Source organism: Mobula hypostoma, chromosome 6 (genome assembly GCF_963921235.1).
Source record: "Mobula hypostoma chromosome 6, sMobHyp1.1, whole genome shotgun sequence".
NCBI lineage: Eukaryota > Metazoa > Chordata > Chondrichthyes > Myliobatiformes > Myliobatidae > Mobula > Mobula hypostoma.
In genome coordinates this window covers 74,311,837-74,338,401 of record NC_086102.1, presented here as the reverse complement: position 1 = coordinate 74,338,401, position 26,565 = coordinate 74,311,837, and the positions used below count along the sequence as shown (strand labels likewise).

The following is a 26,565-nucleotide window of genomic DNA, read 5'->3' as shown; positions in this document are numbered from 1 at the left end:
GGCGACCCAGTAGAACATGCCGCATAGCTCGATAGTGACAGCCTATGCCAACGAATTCATTGTCCATTAGAAAGGTCCAGCTTGAGTAGAATGTCTAAAGGTTCTGCAGGAGTACTTTATTAAACAATGGGCATATGCATGACTCTTTCCCCAAGATCCCTGACCCAGCCTGCATACATCCTCATGCTGATAGCAATATCTGCAGTGGTATCATTGCTGCAGAACCACTAACTGAGAATCTCTGTAGATAAGTGCTGGACATTTGTAGCAAACTCTATAGATATAGAAGATGTTTCAAAGTTCAGTGCTTGAACTTTGAACTGGGCTTTGCAAAAATAGTAACATCATTAGGTAAAGGGTATATGCAAATATGAATCACACCCAAAAGAGTTCAGTTTCATTATCTGTGAGATTTTACTCAAAAGTAATCACTTCTCTGGCTGTTCAGTTCATTCCTAATTCTCAAGGGGAAGTTCATCACTTCCCATAGCTTTGACAGAGTTTGGTTGTCCTTTCTAACATAACTTTTTTGGATCGGTAACTAATTTTAATGAAAGAGTTTTCTCTTTAAACCCTTTCTATGAGACAGGTACCATATAAAAGTTGCACCTGGATCCTGCACTTTGAAGGATTTCACACTACGGGACATTTTCAGCAGCAAGCAAGACCCAGGGAGGTTTACCCTGGATGATAAGGCAAGCTCTCTAGTTCCCTGGCTCCTCATTCCAATGACCCGTCCAATGATGAGTGTCGATATGAGAGCCACTTTGGTACCCAGGCTTCAGTGTAAAATGCAGAAAGTTGCTGGAGGTACAGTTTCACTGCCTGCATCAGCTCTGGGGAGCCTTGTTCCATGAGCCAAGCAGATGTGCAGACTGCATCAAATGTGCACCTTATGCTGCACAACCTTGCAGTGTGAGAGTAGTCAGTGCAATAAAGAGTCCTGGAGACTGAGGGACATGAAGCTAGAAAGCAGACAGAAGAACAGGAGCTGGGAAGGAAGATGACCAGCTCACTGATGTCCTTTTCAGCATCTGCAGCCTCGTCTCTCAGCTGACTGAATGAGTCAGCCATCAGTCGCATAGTATATAATGGTCTCTCTGGTGGAGGAAGCTATTTGAAGAAGAGGCCTATAGTAACATTTCACAAAAAAAACTAAGGGACTTTTTCCACTTTTCATCCTTAACATAAATACATTGCATCAATAAATTACAGTTGGCTGTGAGATATCCACAAAGCACAAATTGTCTGTAAACTGCACTGAGTGAGAGGGGTTCCTTTCTAGTTTTTGGAAAAGGAAAGGAAAAAGAGATCAAAAGATAAATGTTACAGCAAGCCAAAACAATCAGCACCTTGTGGTCGACTGAAAGCAATCCCAGGCTTTCACTGATTGATCGTAATCCCACTCAAGGAATCAGTTGTTCTGGGGTAAACTGTTTAAACAGGTGTACTGGGGAGTGTGAGTTTGAGCTGAGTTTTGAAACTGGTGTAGTTTTACTGAATAAAGGGTTATTTCGAATTTCAGCTTGCTCTATTTTCTGGCTTTGGGTCTCATCAGTAGTTATCGGCAAGTGAGCACAACAATAAAGTTCAGCAAATGAGAAATGAAAACCCACTCAGTGCCAGTTGGCCAAGTTACCAACATAATTCCTGACAGCATTCTGAAAACTTAAGTCACTTCAGATAATCAATGTTACATTAAATGACAAAAAGAAGTCTTGTTTAATATTGATTGAGACTAATTATTCAAATATTTCCAGGTTAGCAGCAAAAAAAATTGATTGCCTTAAGGTCACTGTGTATTAAGTGGGTCCTCTGCAGTTGATACAGTAAATGATTGGCACACAGTTTGCTGGTTTTGGTTAATTAAGGCTATAAATTTAGGACCTTTGGCTTGATACATAGCGCCATGTATCAAAGTCAGTTGATGCTCAGTTGATGCAAAGTACAGAGAAAGAACTTGAATTTATGAAACAAATTACCACATGCTAAAGGAGTCAAGCAGTTTATAATAAATTATGAGGAGTGATTGATAAGTTTGTGGTCTAAGGTAGAAGGAGTCAATTTTAGAAAACCTAGCACATTTATTTTTCAGCATAGTCCTGTCCTACATTTACACACTTAGTCCAGCAGTTGTGGAGCATACGGATCCCTTCTTTGTAGAGGTTGGTGTCTTGGATCTCCAGAAGTGGTCCACAGCAGGGGTGACTGATAAGTTCGCGGCCTAAGGTAGAAGGCGATGAGTTATACAGCTCTTGTTACATACATGTGCAGTTCAATTCTGAGTGATTACCAGAAAATTTGAAGTTAATAATTCATCTCCTTCTACCTTAGGCCACAAACTTATCAGTCACTCCTGCTGTGGACCACTCCTGGAGGTCCAAGATGCCGACTTCTTCAAAGGAGGGATCCGTATGCTCCACGACCGCTGGACTAAGTGTGTAAATGTACGAAAAATAAATGTGCTAGGTTTTCTAAGATTGACTCCTTCTACCTTAGGCCACGAACTTATCAATCACCCCTCGTACTTTTCAAGAATAATAACCATTTCATAGCCAAACATAAATGCCAATTTGCATGCAGCAAGTCCTAAAAACAATGATGAAATGGTTAATTAGTTCTTTAGCCTTATGTGATGCTGGTGAAGTGAGCATAATGACAGGAGTATTGGAAAAACCGAGATATTCTGTAAGCACTACCAAGAAAGGGAGGCATCTACAAACTGACTGTGGTACAGGACACATGTAGAGTAAATCTGCTTCAACCTGCTTTGACATTCAGCATGGTACGTTGACTGCACTTTAATTCAATAATTCACTTGATAGAGTACCTTTGACAATGCTCTAGCCCTTCAACTGTGCACTAAATTTTCAACCTTAAGTCATGGGCTTAGGTTCCTAGTGAGATTGAATGCTCAATCCTGCCTAAGAGCAAGAATGCTTCTCACCAAGCCAGATCAATGATGTTATCTGTCTAACTAAGAACATACAAAATAGGGGCAGAAGAAGGACATTACACACCTACCCATCTTCTCTGTCATGCACTCACATCATAGCTGCTCTACAGCCTAATTCCACAAGCCAGCGATTTCCCCAAATCCCTTATTATCTTTGGATAACTAAAATTTATCAATCTAATGCTTCAAATTAACGACCAACCAGCATTTACTGCAGTTTGTGAAACAGAGTTCCAAACTTCTATCATCTTCTGTGAGTAGAAGCATAAACAAATCTCACTCTTAAGGCTTGGCTCAAATATTTATTCTACTTCCATGACATTGGACCCCTACCTGTTTACACAAAGCCCAAATTAGTCCACTGATGATGCCATAGCCTCCACCCTTCCCACCTAGACAATGGCGTTTCATGTGACAGAATGTCTTTGACTTCGGTTCTGCTTTCAATACAATCATTCCCCAGAAGCGGAAAGGAAAACTGTCCACGTTGTGTCTCAACATCTCCCTCTGTAACTAGATCTTGGAATTCCTGATGAAGAGACCACAAACAGCCTGTATTGGCAGCAACATCTCTGGCTCCATCATCGGTGACCCCAGGGCTATGTGCTCAGACTACTGCTGTTCACAATGCTAGCATACAAATGTACTGCCAAGTCCAAATCCAACTGTGTCGCCAGCGAACACATCATTAAGCTCACTGATGACACCTCAGTGGTTGGCCTCGTCAGCAGCAGTGAGGAAGCAAGCATACAGGGAGGAGGTGGGGCAGCTTGTGGACTGGTGTAATCATAACTAACTGAGATTCAACGTGGACAAGAGTAAGGAAGAGATTGCGACTTCAGGGAGGTGCAGGTTGATCACTCCCTGCTGCACATGAACAGTTTCTCCATGGAGAGAATCAGGTGAACCAGGATTCTTGGTGTGGACGTCACTGACAATCTCACCTGGTGCCTCAACACCCCATCCTTAGTCAAGAGGGCACAGCAATACCTACACTTCCTGATGAGACTGAGGCAAGGAAGGCTCTTCCCTCCCCCCTCTGCCCCCATTCTACTGGAGAGCCATCGAGTAGCCTGATCAGCTGCATTACCATCTGGTAAAGAAATTGCAAAGCATCAGATCATAAGACACTGCAAAGGATAGTGAGAACTGCTGAAAACATCATCGAAGTCTCTTCTCCCCCATTCAGGACATATATCAGAAGCACTGTATATGCAGTGCCTCCAGCAATGTCAGAGAACCCTCCCATCCTTCCCATAATCTCTCTGACCTCCTGCCATCAGGAAGAAGGCACTACAGCAGAAGTAGAACTGTCAGGCTGGGTAACAGCTTCTTCCCCCAGGCTTCTCCACACCTTGGTATCATCCAGCACACATGTACACCCCCACATTCCACCCCCCGCCCACCACAGATACACTCTCGTCCTACTCTGGTCACCTTTCATCTTTTATCACTGCTGCATCACATATTTATACAACAGTTTTTTTTATTATAACAGTGCCAGTGTGGGGTAACGTACTTGGGAGAAATGTACATAATTCACAACGTCCAAGAATAAGTTGGGGTTTCGCTTCAAGAGGCTGGTCTGATGTGATGACGCTCTTACATAAAAAATTTTCGCTTACTTTGACGTTTAGGTTTTGGAGATCATTAAAATGTGTTAAGGGTTTCATTAAACATAAAATGCCTCACTTTGTTTCATTTGCAAAAAACCTACACCAGTAACATTATGTCTTATATAAACTTGTATCTCGCACTTCATGTTAACCTGTGAACCTTCAGAACTTGCCACTCAAGGACTTGTGCTAATGTCTATCTTGTGACTGTATGTACTGCGCTTTGCACCAGAATACCAGAAGAAGGATGCTTCATTCCACTGTACACATGTGTATGGTTGAATGACAATAAACTTGAAACGGAAGTTGAACTTATTCCTGTTTTCACTCAATTCTTCAGCCAATGAAAATGCTCACTTTCTACCCAACTGGTTCTACTTAATACTCTGAAAATCGCACCAAATCGTCTTCACTTACTCAATTCCACTGATGCAATTCCAGTTTGTACATCCTTACCTGATAATAACTCATAGAGTCAAGGTAATGTCTAACTCTACATTTTTAATACTTTTATCAGACATCCCACTTGCAAAAACTCATTTCAGGGAGGTAGCACCATCAATTTGCGGGAGATTCCCAGAACTTCCAGGAGCGGTGGGCTGTCTGCAATAGAGTAGCTCCTTAGCAGCTTGCCAGCTAGTTTAAATAATGTTAGCTATGCTAATGAATGAATGACACCTGTTAAACTCAGCTCAACATGTCTTTTACAATTAGGGTTGCTAACTTTCTCACTCTCAAATAAGGGACAAAAGTAGCAGTCAAATACGGGACACGTGTTTACCCCGAGAAAGACTACCATGACCATGAAGCCTTGCGCAGGCACCTGTGTGCGCAAACAACAGGAATTCTGCAGATGCTGGAAATTCAAGCAACATACATCAAAGTTGCTGGTGAACGCAGCAGGCCAGGCAGCATCTATAGGAAGAAGCGCAGTCGACGTTTCAGGCTGAGACCCTTCGCATGTGTGACGTGCCAATTTTTTTTTCCACAAATCGGTTTTGGCTTAATCTTCCCAATTCTGTTAAGTGAAACTACACTGTACATACATTATTTCTATTTTATATAGGCTGCGTATTTATCATATCATTCCTGCTTTTACTATATGTTAGTGTTATTTTAGGTTTTATGTGTTATTTGGTATGATTTGGTAGGTTATTTTCTGGGTCTGAGAATGCTCAAAAATTTTTCCCATATAAATTAATAGTAATTGCTTCTTCGCTTTACACCATTTCGGCTTATGAACGGTTTCATAGGAACACTCTACCTTAGCGGGGGGAATACAGAACAAGGGCGATCCCATATGGGACAAACCAATTTAGCCCAATATACGGGATGTCCCGGCTAATACGGGACCCTATTTACAGTCTTAACCCACCGTGGGCAATAGAAAAGTCACTGTTGCAAACAGTGCAGCGAGCAACACTGTCATTATTTTTGACCCCTATTAGGCAGGGGTACACTTTAATGCAGTTTGGGGTGACGTACATTTTATATTTTCTTTTTTTGGAACACTCTGCCAAGGCGCACGCTCTCTCTCTCTCTCTTTCTCTCTCTCTTTCTCTCTCTCTCGCTCTCTTGCTCGCTCGCTCTCGAAAAAATTGATCTCCAGGACATTGTATATAATTTGAGGGCATCATGGAGCCACTATCAATATGCGGGAGACTCCCGGAACTTCTGGGAGGGGGGGGATGTCTGTTTTATACGTGTCCAAGACAATTTAATGATCAACGTTTATGAACCCTATTAGACCTTCAGTGATTCCAGTCACGCTCTCCATTTATAAAATAATCAGCCCTATCGTGTTGAGGTTCAAAGTAGATGACCTCACATTTGCCAACAGTGGAAAATCCACTTGCCACTGCTTTGCCTATCCATTCAATCTATTAATACCTCTATAACTGAATGCTGCTGTCTACACTGTTTACAGTGCTACTTATCTTTATCATGCCCAAGTCAATGAAGATTTATTATATTCACTTGCAGTTTTAGATACACAGAGGGAAGATGAATTCATGTTCCTGCTCCAGGTGGAGTGAACAAAGAAAAAGTCATGACTCATTTAGTTCGTAGCTAAAGATACTTGCTGGTAAGTCATCTCAGCAGTCTCTCTGATTTACTCTTTGCAAAAAAGCTTATTAGTTTACCCTTAAGTAAAATACCAACCAAATGGATGGTGGTGAGAAATGGGAGTGAGACTGGCAGTGTGCAATTAACCTGTACCAGTCTGTGCTGCTGTAGGTCATATGCAAAGCCTGGGCTATGACCTCATTAACGTGATTTCAGCAACCATACGGATAAGTACCATGTACTGTTTGTAGCCTCAGAGGATTCCCACAGGGCCCAATTTCATGAGTGGCCTGGAACAATTCATGCCAGTGAGTTTGCTGGAAGCAACGTATGATCAAAAAGAGATCCAGATGGCTTGACGTGCCAAATTCCACTTCTTGAGGCTTGGCTCTAATGCTTCAACCATTCAAATTTGCCCTCTATTTTAAAGGCAGTGAAAATAGTCACTTCCTGCACAACTGGTTTTACTTATTATCCTGAAAAACTGCATGGAATCACAGCTGAGCTTTCTAAATTCCAGGGAATGCAAGGCTAGTTTGTACAATTCTGCATTATAACTTAACTCTTCAAGTCCTAGTAGCATTTCTTCAACTGTACTCTGCTCTTCTCTTGAGGCCTTAATAGATCAGGTAGTGAGAGGGAGAAAAGTAACATCATAAATAGCTGAGATGATCCAGTCCCGAACGAGCAGAAAATCTCTTTTAAACACTTTGAAAGGGAGAAGAATACAATACCTGTGGGAATCCCAGCTGCATCTGAAAATCGTGTGATATAATTCGCAGAGGCTGCCTTCAGAACATTCTTTAAGAGGGCAAACCCTTGCAAAGTGTTAGGACCCGATGGTATTCCTGCAGGGCACTGAAAACCTGTGCCAACCACTGGTTGTAGTGTTCAAGGACAACTTGCTCACTGCAATCACCCAATGTTTCAGTCCGAGGTTGCTACTTGCTTCAAAAAGCTATCAGTCAATCACACCAGTGCCCAAGAAGAGCAGGGTGAGCTGCCTCACTGACTATCACCCAGTGGCATTCACACCTACTGTGATGAAGTGCTTTTAAAGGTTGGCCATGACTAGAATTAACTCCTGCCTGAGCAAAGACCTGGCCTACCAAAACACCAGATCTACAATGGATGCAGTCTCACTGTCTGTTCACTCAGCTTTGGTACACCTGGTCAACATAATACCTGTGTCAGGTTGCTGTTTACCGAATCCAGCTCATCGTTAACCTCATCATCCCCATAATCAACAAGGTTCAAAACCCGGGCTTCTGCAACCCTGCCTGCAAATAGATCCTTGATTTCCTCATCAGGAAGCCACAGTCAGTTTGGATCGGAAATGACATCTCCTCGCTGACAGTTAACACACCTCAAAGAGTACTCACTCTACACTCACACCTGTGTGGCTAGGTACAGCTAAAACACCATCTACAAATTTGTCAATGACAGAAATATTGTTAGAAGAATTGCAGATGGTGACAAGGAGGCATACAAGAGCGAGATGAATCAATGGATTGACTGGTGTCTCAACAACATGGCGCTCAACGTCAATAAGACCAAGGAATTGATTGTGGACTTCAGGAAGGGGAATTTGGGAGAACACACACCAGTCCAAATCGGGCGGGGAGGGGTGGGGGTGGTCAGCAGTGGGAAGAGTGAGCAGCAGCTTCAAGTTCCTGGGTATCAGCATCTTTGAAGATCTATCCTGGGCCAGACACATTGATACAGTCTTGAAGAAGGCATGCCAATAGCTACATTTCAATATGAGATTAGGTATGACACTGAAGACACTAGTAAATTTCTACAGACGTAGTGTGGAGAGCATTCCGACTAGTTGCATCACCATTTGGTCTGGAGCTCATAAAAAGCTGCAGAGCATTGCAAATGCAGCCAGCTCCATCCACCGGAGTGAGCTTCCACACTGTCAGGACATCTTCAAGGGAGATGCTTCAAGGAGGTGGCATCCATCATGAAGGACCCCCCCACCATCAACGTCATGCTCTTTTCTCATTACTATCATTTAGGAGGAGGTCCAGGAACCTGAAGATGCACACTCAACATTTTAGGAATGGTTTCATTTTAGGAATGGTCATCAGATTTCTGAACGGTCTATGAACCCATGAGCACTACCTCATTTTTGGTCTCTTTTTTTCGCACGATTAATTTATATTTTTATATAGCCTTAATGTAACTTATAATAATATTGCATTGTACGGCAGCCGCAAAACACCAAATCTCATACATATATCAGTGATAATAAACCTGATTCTGAGTTTTCCTCCCAGGCAGTGTCTAGAGCTCTCCAGACACATGGGGAAGTGGTACTCGGACGCAAAGCAGGGAGGTGAGATTCAGGACTGTACAACCTCACATGCATGGCAAAGGTCAACATTTATATCACCCAATCAACTGCACCATGAGCCTTATTCCTAACATCATTCAACCTCTATCACAGAAGGATAATGTGGTCAGTCAAAGACAAATATTTAGGAATAAGTATATTTGATTGTTGTGTCATCGTATGTTTAGTGTCAAACAAATCTTGTAGGACCATTTTTGCAACTGTTGACTTAAGTTGAATTCATTCCACTTGAATTGAATTGACTTTATTTCTTACATCCTTCAGATACATGAGGAGTAAAAGTCTTTATGTCTCCATCTAAATGTGCAATGCACAATCATAGTAATGTATAATAAATAGAACAGTCAATGTAATATAGAGTACACTCAAATCAGCGTGAGTTCATTGGTCTGATGGCCTGGTGGAAGAAGCAGTCCCGGAATCTGTTGGTCCTGGCTTTTATGCTGCAGTACGCTTCCTGGATGGTAGCAGCTGGAATAGATTGTGGTTGGGATGGCTTGGGTCCCCAATGATCCTACAGGCCCTTTTTACACACTTGTCCTTGTAAATGTCCTGAATAGTGGGAAGTTCACATCTACAGATGCGCTGGGCTGTCCACACCACTCTCTGCAGAATCCTGCGATTGAGGGAGGTACAGTTACCATACCAGGCAGTGATGCAGCCAGTCAGGATGCTCTCAGTTGTGCCCCTGTAGAAAGTTCTTAGGATCTGGGGACCCATACCAAACTTCCTTAACTGTCTGAGGTGAAAGTTTAAGTTCAAAATAATTGATAAAGTAGAATAATAAGATGAACTGTTGTTCAAAAATTTCCACTGGAAGTGTTAGGATAAGTAAGGCATCCTTCACCTGTGGCTCCATCAGGACACTCACTTCCAGGTCAGAAGATTTTGGGTTCAACCCTCATTTCAGAAACTCGATCACGAACACCTAGGTCAGTGCAGTGCCGAGAGAACAATATGCTGCTGGGTGCCTTGGGATTCTGAATAATAATGATCAGATTTATTTCACATGTACATCGAAACAGCAAAATGTATCATTTTGCATCAACAACCAATACAGTCCAAGGACTGTGCTGGGGCCAGCCTGCAAGTGTCGCCATGATTCTGGTGCCAACATAGCGTGCCCACAACTCATTGTACTTCTTTGGAATGCTGGAGGAAACTGAAGCACCCAGAGCAAATCCACATCATCACAAGGGAAACATACAAGCTCCTTACCAACAGTGATCAGAATTGAACCCAACTGAAAAGTGTTTGTACATACCATTACGCTACCATTCCACCCTTGAGACATAGACGTGAAGACCTGGTAAACTCGGTTCCTCTATGATCTCTCAAGGGTGTTTAAAAAAAAAAGCATGGCACTCCTCACACCACTTGTCTTGCCAGTGACACCTTGCTATTTCTGTGATCTTGTTGTTTGCAAAGTGGTTGCCATGCTTGCAACCTAGAACTGATTGAAGCTATGGAGTAATAGATTGCTGCTCACGTAGCTGATATCCCTTAAGAATGCAGACAATAGAAAAGAGCTCACCCTTGAACTCTTACAGTCAGAAGTAACTGAATTAACTCAGTTACTTCTCAGCTCAAAGGCATACGCCACTTGAGGGATATTCAAATATTTCTGTGGATGCAGTTCATTTGAGAACTCCTGCAGTGTAGAACAGCACAAGAAAATAATTTTGTAAAAAAGGTACTAAAACACAGGCCATACTGAATAAAAAAAACAAGCATCTACCGTAAGTATACAGAATCAGTGAACTTCCATAGTTGCATCATTCCTGGATAGCAAAAACCTGACTGAACATGTTGTTCAGTTGGTCAAATACCCACCTTCATTGTTGTGCTATTGTCAAATCGAAATGATTTAGTTTGCCCATTCTCAAGATAAACTTTCAGAACATTCGGCATGAATAGGAGGGAATTATCTTTGACAGTCTCCTGTGAATAAAAAAAGCAGACATATTACAGTGTAACCTTTTCAAAGCTGCAGTGGCATTTCTGCAGCATACACAATTATATTCCCTCCTCATTAAATTCAGAGACCACATTGAGCTGTCAAATACTTCTAACACTAGACTACTTCGAGCTTGGAATATTCTTTCATCATAAATTTACATAAAATAATTTATGCAAGATATATTCAAGGGTTATCTTCAAGAAATCCTGTTATTTGAAAAACAGAAAATCTGATCTCTTTATTCAAAGTAAAATAAGAACATTGTCAATTGCCAGGTTTCCTTCCCACTTTAATATTTTCTCCATCTTCCTCTCTATCATTGCTTGTTTTTTCATTCTTTCAGGCTTATTTTCCCATTTGTGTCTTTCCTCTCTTAGTGGATTGTCATTTCCGTGATCTAACTCTTACTGTGACCGATACTTTCCCTTCTCAGCTCAGTTGTTTTCAACTGCGTCTTTACGCAGCCTTTACAAATGTTCCATTCATGACAAGTGATGTTTTACCAACTGAATAGATGAGGCATGTAGTAATGTGAGAAGGGAAATGTCCCTGGCTGTTACTGGACCAGCTAGATTATGGTATGGCATTCAAAGGTTAATTCAGAGAGTAGGCCTGGTACTGTGCCCATAATCCTATGTTGAAGTGTGAGCCCCCTGTTCAAGAGGGCAAAGATTGTAGCACACCTTAGATTAGGAAGTGGGAGGTTAAAAAAAGCCCTTTCTAAAACCTGAAATTGGACTGGGAGGAAGCAAGAGGACTCTATAGTCAGGAGGACAAACAGGCGATTCTGTGGACGCAAAAAGGAAACACGGATGATAGTTTGCCTCCCAGGTGCCAGGGTCCGCGATATTTCTGAACACATCCACAATATCCTGAAAAGGGAGTGTGAGTGAGAGAAGTCGTGTACATATTATTACCAATGACAACAGTAGAAAAAAGGGAGGAGGTCCTGAAAATAGAATACAGTGAGTTAGGAAAGAAGCTGAGAAGCAGGACCTCAAGGGTAGTAATCTTGGAATTGCTGCCTGTGTCTCGCAACAGTGAGGATAGGAATAAAATGAGGTGGTGGACAGATGTGTGGCTGAAGAATTGGAGCAGCAGGCAAGGATTCAGGTTTCTGGATCATTGAGACCTCTTCTGGGGCAGGTGTGGCCTGCACAAAAGGAACGGATTGCACTTGAATCTGAGGGGGACCAATATCCTTGTGGGCAGGTTAGCTAGAGCTGTTGAGATGGTTTAAACTAATACGGCAGGGGGATGGGAACCAGTATGATTGAGCTGAGAATGAGCCAGCAGATTTACAAGTAGATGATGTAATATGTAAGATGAATGTAAGGAAGAACAAGCCAATGATTGGGTACAACTGCAGACAGAGCAAAGAGTTCAGTTGTACCACAGAGGCAAAATTTAAAAGAGTGAAGAGTGTAGGACTGAAGATGCTGTATGTAAATGTACGTAGCATTCGGAATAAGGTGGAAGAGCGCGTGGTAGAGATTGGTCTGTATGACATTATTGTCATCACTGAGTCGTGGCTGAAAGAAGGCCATAGATGGGAGCTTAATATCAAGGGATATAGTTTGTATCAGAAGGAGAGGCAGGAAGGTGTAAGTAGTGGTGTGGCTATATTGGTAAGAGATGGAATTACATCTTTAAAAGGCGTGCCATAGGGTCAGAGAATGTCAATTCTTTGTAAGTAGATTTAAGAAACTACAAGGATAAAACAACCATTATGGGAATCATATATAGGCCTCCAAATAGTAGCCAAGATGTGGGGTTGAGATTGCAAAGGGAAATGGAAAAGGCATGTAATAAGAATAGTAACACACATCAAAGTTGCTTGAATTTCCAGCATCTGCAGAATTCCTGTAATAAGGATAGTAATACAATTGTAATGGGGACTTCAATATGCAAGGGGATTGGGAAAATCAGGTTGGTGTCAGATCACATGAGAGGGAACTTGTTGAATGCTAATGAGATGGCATTTTAGAGCAGCTTGTGCTGTAGCCTGCTAGGGGAAAGGCTATCTTAGATTGGGTGTTGTGTAATAACCCAGATCTTATTAAGGAGCTTAACGTAAATGATCCCATAGGAGGCAGTGATCATAATATGATTGAATTCATACTGCAATTTGAGAGGGAGAAGCATAAGCCAGATGTTTCAGAATTGCAATGGAACAAAGGGAATTACAGAAGCAATGAGAGAGGAGCTTGCTCAGGTGGATTGGAGGAGGATACTGGCAGGGATGATGGCAGAGCAGAGGTGGCTGAAGTTTCTGAAATAGTTCACAAAGTGCAGGATAGAAGAGAAATTCTCAAATGGCAGGGCTAGGCAACTGTCGCTGACAAGCAAAATTACGGACTGCAGAAAAGCCAAGGAAAAGGCATATAAGGTAGCAAAAGTGAGCAGGAGGTTGGATGATTGGGAAGCTTTTAAAATCAAACAAAAAGCACTAAAAAGGCTATAAGCAGGAAAAAGATGAAATATGAGGGCAGACTAGCTGATAATATAACACAGGATATTAAAAGTTTTTTCAGTTATATAAAGAATAAAAGGAAGGTAAGAGTTGATATTGGGCTACTGGAAAATGATGTTGATGAGGTACTAATAGGGACAAAGAAATAGCAGGAGAATTTAGTAAGTATTTTCCTTCAGTCTTTACTGTGGAAGACACTAGCTGTATGCCAGAGGTCCATGAGTGTCAGGGAGCAGAAGTGAGTGTCATTGCTATTACAAAGGAAAAAAGTGCTAGGCAAACTCAAAGGTCTTAAGGTGGATCAGTCACCTGGACCAGATAGACTACATCCCAGAGTCCTAAGAGAGGATGCTGAGGAGATAATGGATGCATTGGGCATGATCTTTCAAGAATCACTTGATTCTGGCATGGCTGCGGAGGACTGGAAAACTCCATTCATTAAGAAGGGAGGAAGACAAAAGAGAGAAAATTATAGGGCAGTTAGTGGTTGGGAAAGTGTTGCAGTCCATTTTTAAGGATGAGGTTTTGGGGTACTTGGAGTCTAATAATAAAATAAATCAAAGACAGCATGGCTTCTGTAAAAGGAAATCTCGCCTGACAAATCTGTTAGAATTCTTCAAGGAAGTAACAAGCACTATAGACAAAGGAGAAGCAGTGGATGTCACTTGCTTGGATTTTCAGAAGGCATTTGATAAGATGCCTCACATGAGGCTGCTTAATGAGCTAAATTCCTATGGTGTTACAGGAGATATGCTGGCATGGATAGAGGAATGGCTGACAGGCAGGAGGCAGCAAGTGGGAATAAAGGGCGCCTTTTCTGGTTGGCTGCCAGTAACTAGTGGTGTTCCTTAAGGCTCAGTATTTGGACCACTATTTTTCACACTGTTTGTTAATGATTTAAATCATGGAATTGATGGCTTTGTAGCAAGGTTTGCGGATGATACAAAGATAGGTGGAGGAGTAGGTAGTACTGAGGAAGCAATGCGATTGCAGCAGGTCTTAGACAAATTGGAAGAATGGGTAAAAAATGCGTAGATGGAATACAGTGTTGGGAAATGTATGATAATGCATTTTGGTAAAAGGTACAATAGTGCATACTATTATCTAAATGGGGAGAAGATTGAAACATCAGAGGTGCAAAGGGACTTAGAATTCTTCGTCCAAGACTCCCAGAAGGTTAATTCACAGGTTAAGTCTGTGGTAAAGAAGGCAATTTCATGTTGGCATTTATTTCAAGAAGAATAGAATATAAAAACAAGGAGATAACGCTGAAGCTTTATAAGTCTCTCATCAGGCCACACTTGGAGTATTGTAAGTGGTTTAGTGCCCCTTATCTCAGGAAGGATGTATTGTCATTGGAAAGAGTGCAGAGGAGGTTCACGAGGATGATTCCAGGAATGAAGGGGTTAACATATGAGGAGTGTTTGGCAGCTTTGGGCCTGTACTCACTGGAATTTAGAAGAATGTGTGGGGATCTCATTGAAACCTACTGAATGTTGAAAGGACTAGATAAGGTAGATGTGGAGAAAATGTTTCCACTGGTGGGGTATCCAAAGCTAGGGGGCACAGCCTCAAAATTCAGCAGCGACCTTTTAGAACAGAAGAAAGGTGGAATTTTCTTCAGCCGAAGAGTCCTGAATCTGTGGAATGCTCTGCCATAAACTGCAGTGGAGTTGATATATTACTAATTGGTCAGGGTATCAAAGGATATAGTGAGAGGGAATGTATGTGGGGTTGAATGGCATCCAGGATCTGCCATAATGAAATGGCAGAGTGGCCTTAATGGGTTAAATGGCCTAATTATGCTCCAATGTCTTATGGTCTAAGATCCTGATACAGAAAGGCACTCATCTAGAAATTTTACACAGTGGATTTCTTTTAAATCTGCTACCAGTTTTTCTATTGTATCCTTTAGGCATGGTACTCTGGGTCCGATAGATTATCAAAGTTAGCACTGAATGCCTCCTCCACTCCCCTCCCATTCCTCACCATCATCCTTTAAGCTGTTGGCTTTCTGATACACAATACCAGTTCTATGGCAAAGTATTTATTAGAATGTGCTAACAAATGCATGCTGCACAATCTGCAGATCCGTGTCACCACTGTGAAATCATGTGGAAAGAATCTATTGATTGGTGTTGAAGAACATATTTAGCTGATCTTTTCTTTAATATGCTGCAACAACATCTCAGATTCCAGGGAACTAAAACCACACTCCTGTATTACTAGGCTACATATTTTATAGGGATTGCAAAATTTTCAAATGAGGACAAGGTGACAGGGTAAGCCTTTGGGAGGAAGCAAGCCTGTGTGGAATATGAATATCTACATCTATCAGTTCCATTAAATGATTCGCCATGTTAGTGTTTTGTTTCTCTATGCAATAAAAAGATCTGTATTTTGAAAGAAGTAACCAATTCTTTATAAACCTGTTGCCTCAGTAACAGCCTGCGCTGGAATGAGATTCAAATTGACCACACGGCATCCTGTGCCATAAAGCTGGTCACCTAGAGGCCGATGTCAATGCTCTGCTGTCCATGAAAGGTAGTACGTGTCAACACTTACCGGGACCTGACCATTTATAATGACTTCCTCAGAGAAGCGTACTTTCACAGGATTGGATCTCAACTTTGCCTTCTTGGCAGCACTCATAAAAGCCGACTTGGGAGACTGAAAGGAAGAATGAGATTCAGGCATTATTAATGGTACCATTAGCTGGCTCAAGTAGTCAAAGTGATAGCAAGTTGTTCTTAACTGTTTTTATAGAGGAACTACCAAGTCCACAATGCATTATTAGAGAGTGCATCATAAATTTTAACTTTCTTTGTGGTTCAGCCCTTTTAATTGGCTAATAGGTTGGTCAAGTGATTTGAAGCAAGGTCTCTGAGGCAGACAGAAGCAATTTAATCACACCTGCAATTTCTACAATGCAGCCAAGATCTGTGCACTACTTGCCACCTCTTGTAAGGAAGTACTTGACCTTAACTCAGCATCTGTGCAAAATGATCAAGATCAGAAGATCAATGAGATGTGAATAAGATTCCTTTTATCAGTTCCCAATCATACAAACGTTATGGGACAGAGAAGTGTATTTAACTGAACAAATTTCATGCTAACAATCTCATCGTCACTGTGCAATTTGCTGGCTTAATTCACAGACTTGTTCTATGTTGACAATTATGGGTCAATGAAGAGAATTAAAGGGTATTCTAAAATCTGCTATAGAAATGAAATAACCTACACATTTCTTACATTTGAAGGTGGTGTTTACCGTAATTTATGTTTTCAAAACCCTTTATCAATTCCTACTGATACTCAACAATTAGCCCATGACTTGCTAAGTTCTTCTTTTGGCATTCTTCTAATTTTTAGCTTTTCTCAAAAAGATGTTCCACAATGTTTTCATGCTCGTGAGCACATGACCTTCACAATATTTACCAATGGCAATTTCATTCATGTGACATTATTTTAGATACACAATCAGCATCAAGCGGATGTAACTGCAATCTGACAAGATTTGTGCTTGACAATTTCATCCAAAATAACAAAAGTATTGGAATAATCAGTTCCAAGTTATTGCAAGAAACATACTGTATATCAGTAATCAAGAACTTTGACTAGCTAATGAGGGCATCATTTCCACAATGAAATTTTGTCTTAAGAACAACATAACAGAATCTGCTTCAAAATGTTTGAAAGTGAATGTGATCATAAAGTAAGAATGGATTTAGCATATTTAGCATCCTCAAAAAGCTCCTGATCCAATGCCTTCATTAAGAATGACTTTCAACACAATTGTCTGTCTTTTCCCCATTTCAGTAAAATTTGTTGATTAAAATAATCTGGGATGTGAGCAGGGTGCAGAGGAGATGAAGGAGAATGGCAGATAGAAGGTGACATTGTTGGTGTGGCATTTAAGAAACAACAGTGGAGTCCTGTTGTAATCTTGGGAGATTAAAAGGAGCTGGTGTTTGAAAGGACCTGTGTGTTCTCACTCACAAGTCACTGAAAGATGATCTGGAATCAAGAGGGTAAGTGTTAGGTTTGTCTTCATGACAAATGGGTACAAGAGTAAAGAGTACTGAAATGATATAGTATCCAGGTGAGACCTGGAGTCTGTGCACCGGTTTGGTCTCCTTACCAGAGGAACTATATACTTACTGCAGAGGGAGGGCACTGAAACCTTACCAAGGTGCATTTGTGATCATGGAACACAGAACAGTACAGCACAGGAAAAGGTTTATCAGTCCACAAAGTCTGTGTTGACCAGGATGTACCAATTTAAACTAATCCCATCTGCCTCCATGTCAGCTCAGTCCCTCCATTCTCTGTCTGGTCAGGCCTGACTGAATGTCTCGTAAATATTGCTATTGTATCCACTTTCACCGCTTCCCCTGGCAGTGCAGCTGAAGGCCCCTACCATTCTTTGTGTAAAAGAGGTGCCTCAGAGATCGCCTTTAAATTTCACTCCTTTCTCCTTAAAGCTATGCCTTCTAGTATTTTTTTTACGCAAACAACAGGAATTCTGTAGATGCTGGAAATTCAAGCAACATACATCAAAGTTGCTGGTGAACGCAGCAGGCCAAACAGCATCTATAGGAAGAGGTGCAGTCGACGTTTCAGGCCGAGACCCTTCGTCAGGACTAACTGAAGGAAGAGTGAGTAAGGGATTTGAAAGCTGGAGGGGGAGGGGGAGATGCAAAATGATAGGAGAAGACAGGAGGGGGAGGGATAGAGCCGAGAGCTGGACAGGTGATAGGCAAAAGGGGATACGAGAGGATCATGGGACAGGAGGTCCGGGAAGAAAGACAAGGGGGGGAGGTGACCCAGAGGATGGGCAAGAGGTATATTCAGAGGGACAGAGGGAGAAAAAGGAGAGTGAGAGAAAGAATGTGTGCATAAAAATGAGTAACAGATGGGGTACGAGGGGGAGGTGGGGCCTTAGTGGAAGTTAGAGAAGTCGATGTTCATGCCATCAGGTTGGAGGCTACCCAGACGGAATATAAGGTGTTGTTCCTCCAACCTGAGTGTGGCTTCATCTTTACAGTAGAGGAGGCCGTGGATAGACATGTCAGAATGGGAATGGGATGTGAAATTAAAATGTGTGGCCACTGGGAGATCCTGCTTTCTCTGGCGGACAGAGCGTAGATGTTCAGCAAAGCGGTCTCCCAGTCTGCGTCGGGTCTCACCAATATATAAAAGGCCACATCGGGAGCACCGGATGCAGTATATCACCCCAGTCGACTCACAGGTGAAGTGATCCCTCACCTGGAAGGACTATTTGGGGCCCTGAATGGTGGTAAGGGAGGAAGTGTAAGGGCATGTGTAGCACTTGTTCCGCTTACACGGAACCCCCTCCCCCTCCAGCTTTCAAATCCCTTACTCACTCTTCCTTCAGTTAGTCCTGATGAAGGGTCTCGGCCTGAAACGTCGACTGCGCCTCTTCCTATAGATGCTGCTTGGCCTGCTGCGTTCACCAGCAACTTTGATGTATGTTCCTTCTAGTATTTGATATTTCTACCCTGGGGAGGGGGGGAACCAACTATCTTCTCTAGCTCATAGTTTTAAATACTTGTATCAGGTCACCCCTCAGTCTCTGACATTCCAGGGAAAACAATCCAAGTTTATCCAGCCTCTGCTTAATACTTTCTATACTTTCTAATCCAGGCTTTACCCTGATGACCCTCTTCTACATGCTCCCCAAAGCTTCCACGTCTTTCCTCTAATCTGGCAACCAGAACTGCGCACAATACTCCAAATGTGCCTCACCAAAGTCTTACACACCTGCAACATAACCTCCCGCTGTTTACACTCATTGCCTTAACTGATGAATGCAAGTAGGTAGCATGTCTTCACCACCACCTTATCTACCTGTGTTGCCTCTTTCAGGAAGTTCTGCCCTTCGGGCAATTGGTTTGTTTTTCTATGTGATTAAGCGCATTCAGCTTTTATTTTGAAATGAGCAGTTTCAGATCTGTATTAGGTCACTCCTGTGCAGTCAGGAAATAGTAAGGAGGAATGCATATTGGCTGGCAGTAACCCTTAGGAGACAGTGATCATAATATGATTGAATTCATACTGCAATTTGAGAGGGAGAAGCAGAACTCACATGTATCAGTATTGTAATGGAATAAAGGGCATTACAGAGGTATGAGAGAGGAGCTTGCCCAGGTGGATTGGAGGAGGATACTGGTGGGGATGATGGCAGAGTAGAGGTGGCTGAAGTTTCTGAGAATAGTTCACAAGGCACAACATAGATACGTCCCAGAGGAAGAAGTTCTCAAATGACAGGGGTAGGCAGCCGTGGCTGATAAAAGAAGTTAACGACTGCATAAAAGCATATAAGGTAGCCAAAGTGAGTGGGAAGTCAGATAATTGAGAAGCTTTTAAAATCCAACAAAAATCCAATGAAAAAGCTATAAGAAGGGAAAAGAGGAAATATGAGGGCTGATTAGACAATAATATAAAGCAGGATACCAGATTTTTTTTCAGTCATATAAATAGTAAAAGGGAGGTGAGAGTTGATATTGGACCACTGGAAAATGATGCTGGTAAGGTAATAATGGGGGATAAGGAAATATCAGATGAACTTAACGGGTACTTTGCATCAGTCTGCACTGTGGAAGACACTACTAATGTGCCAGAGGTCTGTGAGTGTCAGGGAGCAAGAGTGAATCCCATTGCTATTACAAGGAAAAAGTGCTAGGCAAACTGAAAGTTCTTAAGGTGGATAAAATCACCTGGGCCAGATGGACTACATCCCCAGAGTCCTGAGAGAGGTTGCTGAAGAGATAACGGATACATTGGGCATGATCTTTCAAGAATCACTTGATTCTGGCATGGTCTCAGAGGACTGGAAGATTTCAAATGTCACTCCACTCTTGAAGAAGGGAAGAAGACAAAAGAGAGGAAATTATGGGCCAGTTAGCCTAACCTCAGTGGTTGGGAAAGTGTTGGAATCTATTATTAAGGATAAGGTTTCAAGGTACATCAATGATAAAATAAGTCAAAGTCAGCATGATTTCTGTAAAGGGAAATATTGCCTGACAAATCTGTTAGAATTCTTCAAGGAATTAACAAGCAGGCTGGACAAAGGAGAGGTAGTGGATGTCATTTACTTGGATTTTCAGAAGGCATATGATAAGGTGCCACACATGAGGCTGCTTAACAAGCTAAAATCCTATGGCGTTACAGGAAAGGTACTGGCATGGATAGCAGAATGGCTGACAGGCAGGAGGCAGCGAGTGGGAATAAAAGGGGTCTTTTCTGGTTGGTTGCCAGTGACTAGTGGTGTTCCTCAAGGGTCTGTATCGGGCCCGATGTTTTTCACATTCTTTGTCAATCATATAGATAATGGAACTGATGACTTTGTGGCAAAGTTTGCGGATGATACAAAGATAGGTGGAGGGGTAGGTAGTGCTGAGTAAACAATGCAATTGAGCAGGTCTTAGACAAATTGGAAGAATGGGTAAAAAAGTGGCAGATGGAATACAGTGTTGGGAAATGTATGATAATGCATTTTGGTAAAAGGAACAATAGTGCGCACTGTTATCTAAATGGGGAGAAAGTTCCCCCACCTTTGTATCACCTCTGTCCTCATCCAAGATTCCCAAAAGGTTAATTTACAGTTTGAGTCTGTAGTAAAGATTGCAAATTCAATGTTGGAATTTATTTCAAAGGGAATAGAATATAAAAGCAACGAGATAATGCTGAGCCTTTATAAGACACTAGTCAGGCCACACTTGGAGTATTGTCAACTGTTTTGGGCCCCCAGATCTCAGTAAGGATGTGTTGTCATTGGAGAGAGTCCAGAGGAGGTTCATGAGAATGATTCTGGGAATGAACGGGTTAACATATGAGGAGCATTTGGCAGCTTTGGGCCTGAACTCACTGGAATTTAGAAGAACGCAGGGGGATCTCATTGAAATCTACTAACTGTTGAAAGGACTAGATAGGGTGGATGTGGAAAGGATGTTTCCTGTGGTGGGGATATCCAGAACTAGAGCCATAGTCTCAAAATTGAGGGACAACACTTAGAACAGAGAGGTAAGGAGGAATGTTTTTTAGCCAGAGAGTAGTAAATCTGTGGAATACACTGCCACAGACTGTGGTGGAGGCCAAGTCTATAGGTATATTTAAGGTGGAAGTTGATCGTTTCCTGATCAGTCATGGCATCAAAGGATATGACGAGAAGGCAGGTGAATGGGGTTGAGTGGGATCTGGGATCAGCCATGATGGTGCAGCAGAGCTGACTCGATGGGCTGAATGGCCTGATTCTGCTCCTTTGTCTTATGGCCTTATGGTCAGAGGTTTATGTTAGGAGTTTAATAAGTTTCTATCTAAAGCCATCCTGTTGTTTCCCCAAAAGTTGATGTTATATTGTTTAGAAGTTAATCTAAAGGTATCAATAAGATTTTGCTGGAATAGAATGTTAGCTTGAGTTTATTGCACACTAACCTAGGTGCTAATGGTTTACACATACAATTTACCTATAGTATTTACTTGATGGAATCATATAATATTTATCTGCAGGAAAGTTAACTAAGTTCTTACTTACCTGTGTATATTTACTTGTGTGAATGGAACAATGCAGTAATTGCACTCAATTGTGTTGTTTTTCAGATTCACTCCTTATTCACTCTGTGATGTCATTGAGTTTGCAATAAAACCAAGGAGCTAGGATGCCACACCCTGCGACAGAGAGTTCACTGACTCTTCCAAACCTGGCCTTTTGTGAATCCACATTTTCCCTCACTCCGCCAGGGTGTCATGGTATCATATTGGTTAACAAAATGGCTTGATAGCACCAGCAATCACCGATTGGGGTTTCATTTCCACCGCTATCTGTAAGGAATTTCTATGTTCTCCCTGTTAGCAGGTGGATTTCGTCTGGGTACTGTGGCTTCCTCCCACATTCCAAAGATAGTGGGATAATGAGTTGTGTGTATGCTATGTTGGCACCAGAAGTGTGGCAACAGTTAGCACAATCCTCAGGCTGTGTTGGTTGTTGATGCAAAATGACATATTTCACGGTATATGTTGATGTTTCGATGTAGTGCACCTGTTACTAATAAAGCTATTCTTCTCTTTAATGGCCATTATTTCAGCTCTGGGATTCACTGCGTTAAACATATTGACAATGTTTTTCTACACTTCCCATCTTATCTCGTACTTTTTCTCTATTTTGCCTGAGGAAGCTCTCACATAGCATCTTGAGATATTTTTCACTATAAGACCACAAGACATAAGAGCAGAATTAGGCAATTCCGGCACATTGACTCTGCTCCACTATTCCATCCTGGCTGATCCATTTTCCCTCTCAACACCATTCTCCTGTCTTCTTCCCACAACCTTTGACTCCCTTACTAATCAAGAACCTATCAACCTCCACTTTAAATAGATCCAATGACTTAGCCTCCAATGCATTCCATAGAATCAACATTTTCTTGCTAAAGAAATTCCTCCTCATTTCTGTTCTAAAGGAATACCCATCTATTCTGAAGCTGTGCCCTTTGGTCCTAGATTTCCCCACTATAGGAGACATCTTCTCCACAGCCACTCTATCTAGGCCTTCTAATATTTAATAGGTTTCAGTGATATCCCTCCTCACTCTTCTAAACACCAGCGAAGAAAAATATTCTAAACTGTTTTTAGCTTTGTGACTCAAGAGAAATTTTGCTGTGCTCTTACTGAGTTCCCTTGACCTTTTTGGTACACTTTTCAATTCTACTTTTAGCATTCTTGGTTTCATCAGTTAACTATCCTAATAAGCAGATTTTAGGACAATAATGTCCAAAAGGATTAATGGCACAGCTAACACAGATGTTGCCTCTTAGCTGCAGTGAACCAGACCCAAGCCTAGCCCTGTGAGCTGGACAGATGGAATCTGCATATTTGCCCAATAACCAAGTCAGTTTTCTCTGGATGCTGTTTCCTCACACACCCCAAACATGTGTGGGTTGAGAGGCCATTATAAATTGCCTTTAGTGTGTAGGTGGGTGATAGAATCTGACAGGAGTTGATGGGTATATAGGGAGAACAAACTTGACTAACGTAAATGGGTGCCTGATGGCCAGAACAGACTTTATAGAATAGATAGTACAGCACAGTACAGGCCCTTCTGCCCACAATGTTGTGCCGACCCTTAAGCCCTACCTCCCATGTAACCCCCCACCTTAAATTCCTCCAAATACCTGTCTAGCAGTCCTTTAAATTTCACGAGTGTATCTGCCTCCACCACTGACTCAGGCAGTACATTCTACGCACCAACCACTCTCTGAGTAAAAAATCTTCCTCTAATATCCCCCTTGAACTTCCCACCCCTTACCTTAAAGCCATGTCATCTTGTACTGAGCAGTGGTGCCCTGGGGAAGAGGCGCTGGCTGTCCACTCTATCTATTCCTCTTAATATCTTGTAAACCTCTATCATGTCTCCTCTCATCCTCCTTCTCTCCAGAGAGTGAAGCCCTAGCTCCCTTAATCTCTGGTCATAATGCATACTCTCTAAACCAGGCAGCATCCAGGTAAATCTCCTCTGTATCCTTTCCAATGCTTCCACATCCTTCCTATAGAGAGGCAACCAGAACTGGACACAGTATTCCAAGTGTGGCCTAACCAGAGTTTTATAGAGCTGCACCATTACCCCACAACACATAAATTCTATCCCTCGACTTATGAAAGAAAACACCCCATAAACTTTCTTAACTTGGTGGATTGAAGGCCTGTTGCCATGCTGCATAACCCTTATGAGCCCAAATGAACCATTATCTACAGTGCCTATAAAATGTATTCACCCCCACCCCCCCAGAAGTTTTCATGTTTTATTGTTTTACAACATTGAATCACAATGGATTTAATATGGCTCTTTTGACACTGATGAACAGAAAAAGACTTCTGTGTGAAAGTGAAAACTGATCTCTACAAAGTGATCTAAATTAATTACAAATATAAAACACAAAATAATTGATTGAATAAGTATTCACCCCCTTCAATTCAGTACTTATTAGATGCACCTTTGGCAGCAATTACAGATTTGAGTCTGTGTGGGTAGGTTTCTATCAGCTTTGCATAACAATGCAGTTTTTCACCATTCTTTACAAAACTGTTCAAACTCTGTCAGATTGCATGGGGATCATGAGTGACCAGCTCTTTTCAAGTTCAAACACAAATTCTCAATTGGATTGAGGTCTGGTCTCTGATTTGGCCACTTCCAGGACATAAACTTTGTTGTTTTTAAGCCATTCTTATGTTGCTTTGGCTTTATGTTTGAGGTAATGTTCTTGTTGGGAAACAAATCTTATTCCAAGTTGCAGTTCTCTTGCAGACCACATCAAGGTTTCCTCCAGGACTTCTCTGTATTTTGCAGCATTCATTTTACCCTCTACCTTCACAAGCCTTCCAGGGCCTGCTGCAGTGAAGCATCCCCACAGCATTATACAGCCACCAACATACTTCACGGTAGGGATGGTGTGTTTTTGATGATGTGGGGTGTTTGGCTTACACCAAACATAGCATTTAGTCTAATGGCCAAAAAGCTCAATTTTGGTTTCATCAGACCATAGAACCTTCTTCCATCTGCTTCAGAGTCTCCCACATGCCTTCTGGTAAACTCTAGCTGTGATTTCATGTGTGTTTTTTTTCAACAGTGGCTTTCTCCTTGCCACTCTCCCATAAATCTGTGACTGCTGAAGCACCCAGGCAACAGTTGTTGCATGCGCAGTCTCTCCCATCTCAGCCACTGAAATTTGTAACTCTTCCAGAGTTGTCATAGGTCTCTTGGTGGCCTCCCTCACTAGTCCTCTTCTTGCCCGGTCACTTAGTTTCTGAAGACGGCCTGCTTTAGGCATATTTACAACTGTGCCATATTCTTTCCATTTCTTGATGATTGACTTAACTGTACTCCAAGGGATATTCAGGGACTTGGAAATTTTCTTGCATTCTTCTCCTTTCCTGTGCTTTTCAACAACCTTCAGTGGCTTGAAGTTTTTTTTTGTCTCCATGCTGTAGTTTCTGCCAGGATACTGACTCACCAGCAGTTGGACCTTCCAGATACAGGTGTATTTTTACTACAATCAACTGAAACACCTTGATTGCACACAGCGATCTCCATTTCACTAAATGTGACTTCTAAAACCAATTGGCTGCACCAATGACGATTTGGTGAGTCATATTTTGTGTTTTATATTTGTAATTAATTTAGATCACTTTGTAGAAATCTGTTTTCACTTCGACATGAAAGAGTCTTTTTCTGTCATTCAGTGTCAAAAAAAGACGAATTAAACTCACTGTGATTCAATACTGTAAAACAATAAAACATGAAAACTTCCAAGAGGAGTGAATACTTTTTATAGGCACTGTACAACCTGTCTCTGAATGTAAACAAAACAAAAGAGATGGTTGTTGACTTCAGGAGGACACGGAGTGACCACTCTCTGCTGAACATCGATGACTCCTCCGTAGAGATTGTTAAGAGTACCAAATTTCTTGGTGTTCACCTGGCGGAGAATCTCACCTGGTCCCTCAACACCAGCAAAGAAAGCCCAGCAGCGTCTCTACTTCCTGCAAAGACTGAGAAAAGTCCATCTCCCTCCTCCCATCCTCACCACATTCTACAGAGGTTGTATTGAGAGCATCCTGAGCAGCTGCATCACTGCCTGGTTTGGAAATTGTACCATCTCGGATTGCAAGACCCTGCAGCGGATAGTGAGGTGATCTGAGAAGATCATTGGGGTCTCTCTTCCCTTATTACAGATATTTACGCCACACGCTGCATCTGCAAACCAAACAGCATTATGAAGGACCCCATGCACCCCTCATACAAACTCTTCTCCCTCCTGCCATCTGGAAAAAGGCATCGAAGGATTCGGGCTCTCAAAACCAGACTATGTAACAGTTTCTTCCCCCAAGCCATCAGACTCCTCAATACCCAGAGCCTGGCTTGACACCAACCTACTGCCCTCTACTGTGCCTATTGTCTTGTTTATTATTTATTATTATTTATTGTAGTCCCTGCACTGTTTTGTGCACTTTATGCAGTCCTGGATAGGTCTGTAGTCTAGTGTAGTTTTTGTGTTTTTTTTCTTACGTAGTTCAGTGTAGTTTTTGTATTGTTTCATGTAACACCATGGTCCTGGA

The 26,565-nt window shown here is 41.9% G+C and overlaps 1 protein-coding gene across 3 annotated transcripts in view; it reads right to left on the bottom strand.

The window, feature by feature from the left end:
• frmpd4 (FERM and PDZ domain containing 4) overlaps window positions 1-26,565 on the bottom strand; it is a 739,421-nt gene that overhangs the window by 90,709 nt on the left and 622,147 nt on the right. For all 3 annotated transcript variants that reach the window (XM_063051001.1, XM_063051003.1, XM_063051002.1), the window contains exons 6-7: window positions 15,997-16,101; window positions 10,832-10,939 (exon numbers count right to left, since the gene is read on the bottom strand). In XM_063051001.1, coding sequence (XP_062907071.1) covers window positions 10,832-10,939; window positions 15,997-16,101 — 213 coding nt within the window. The remainder of the gene's footprint in view (window positions 1-10,831; window positions 10,940-15,996; window positions 16,102-26,565) is intronic.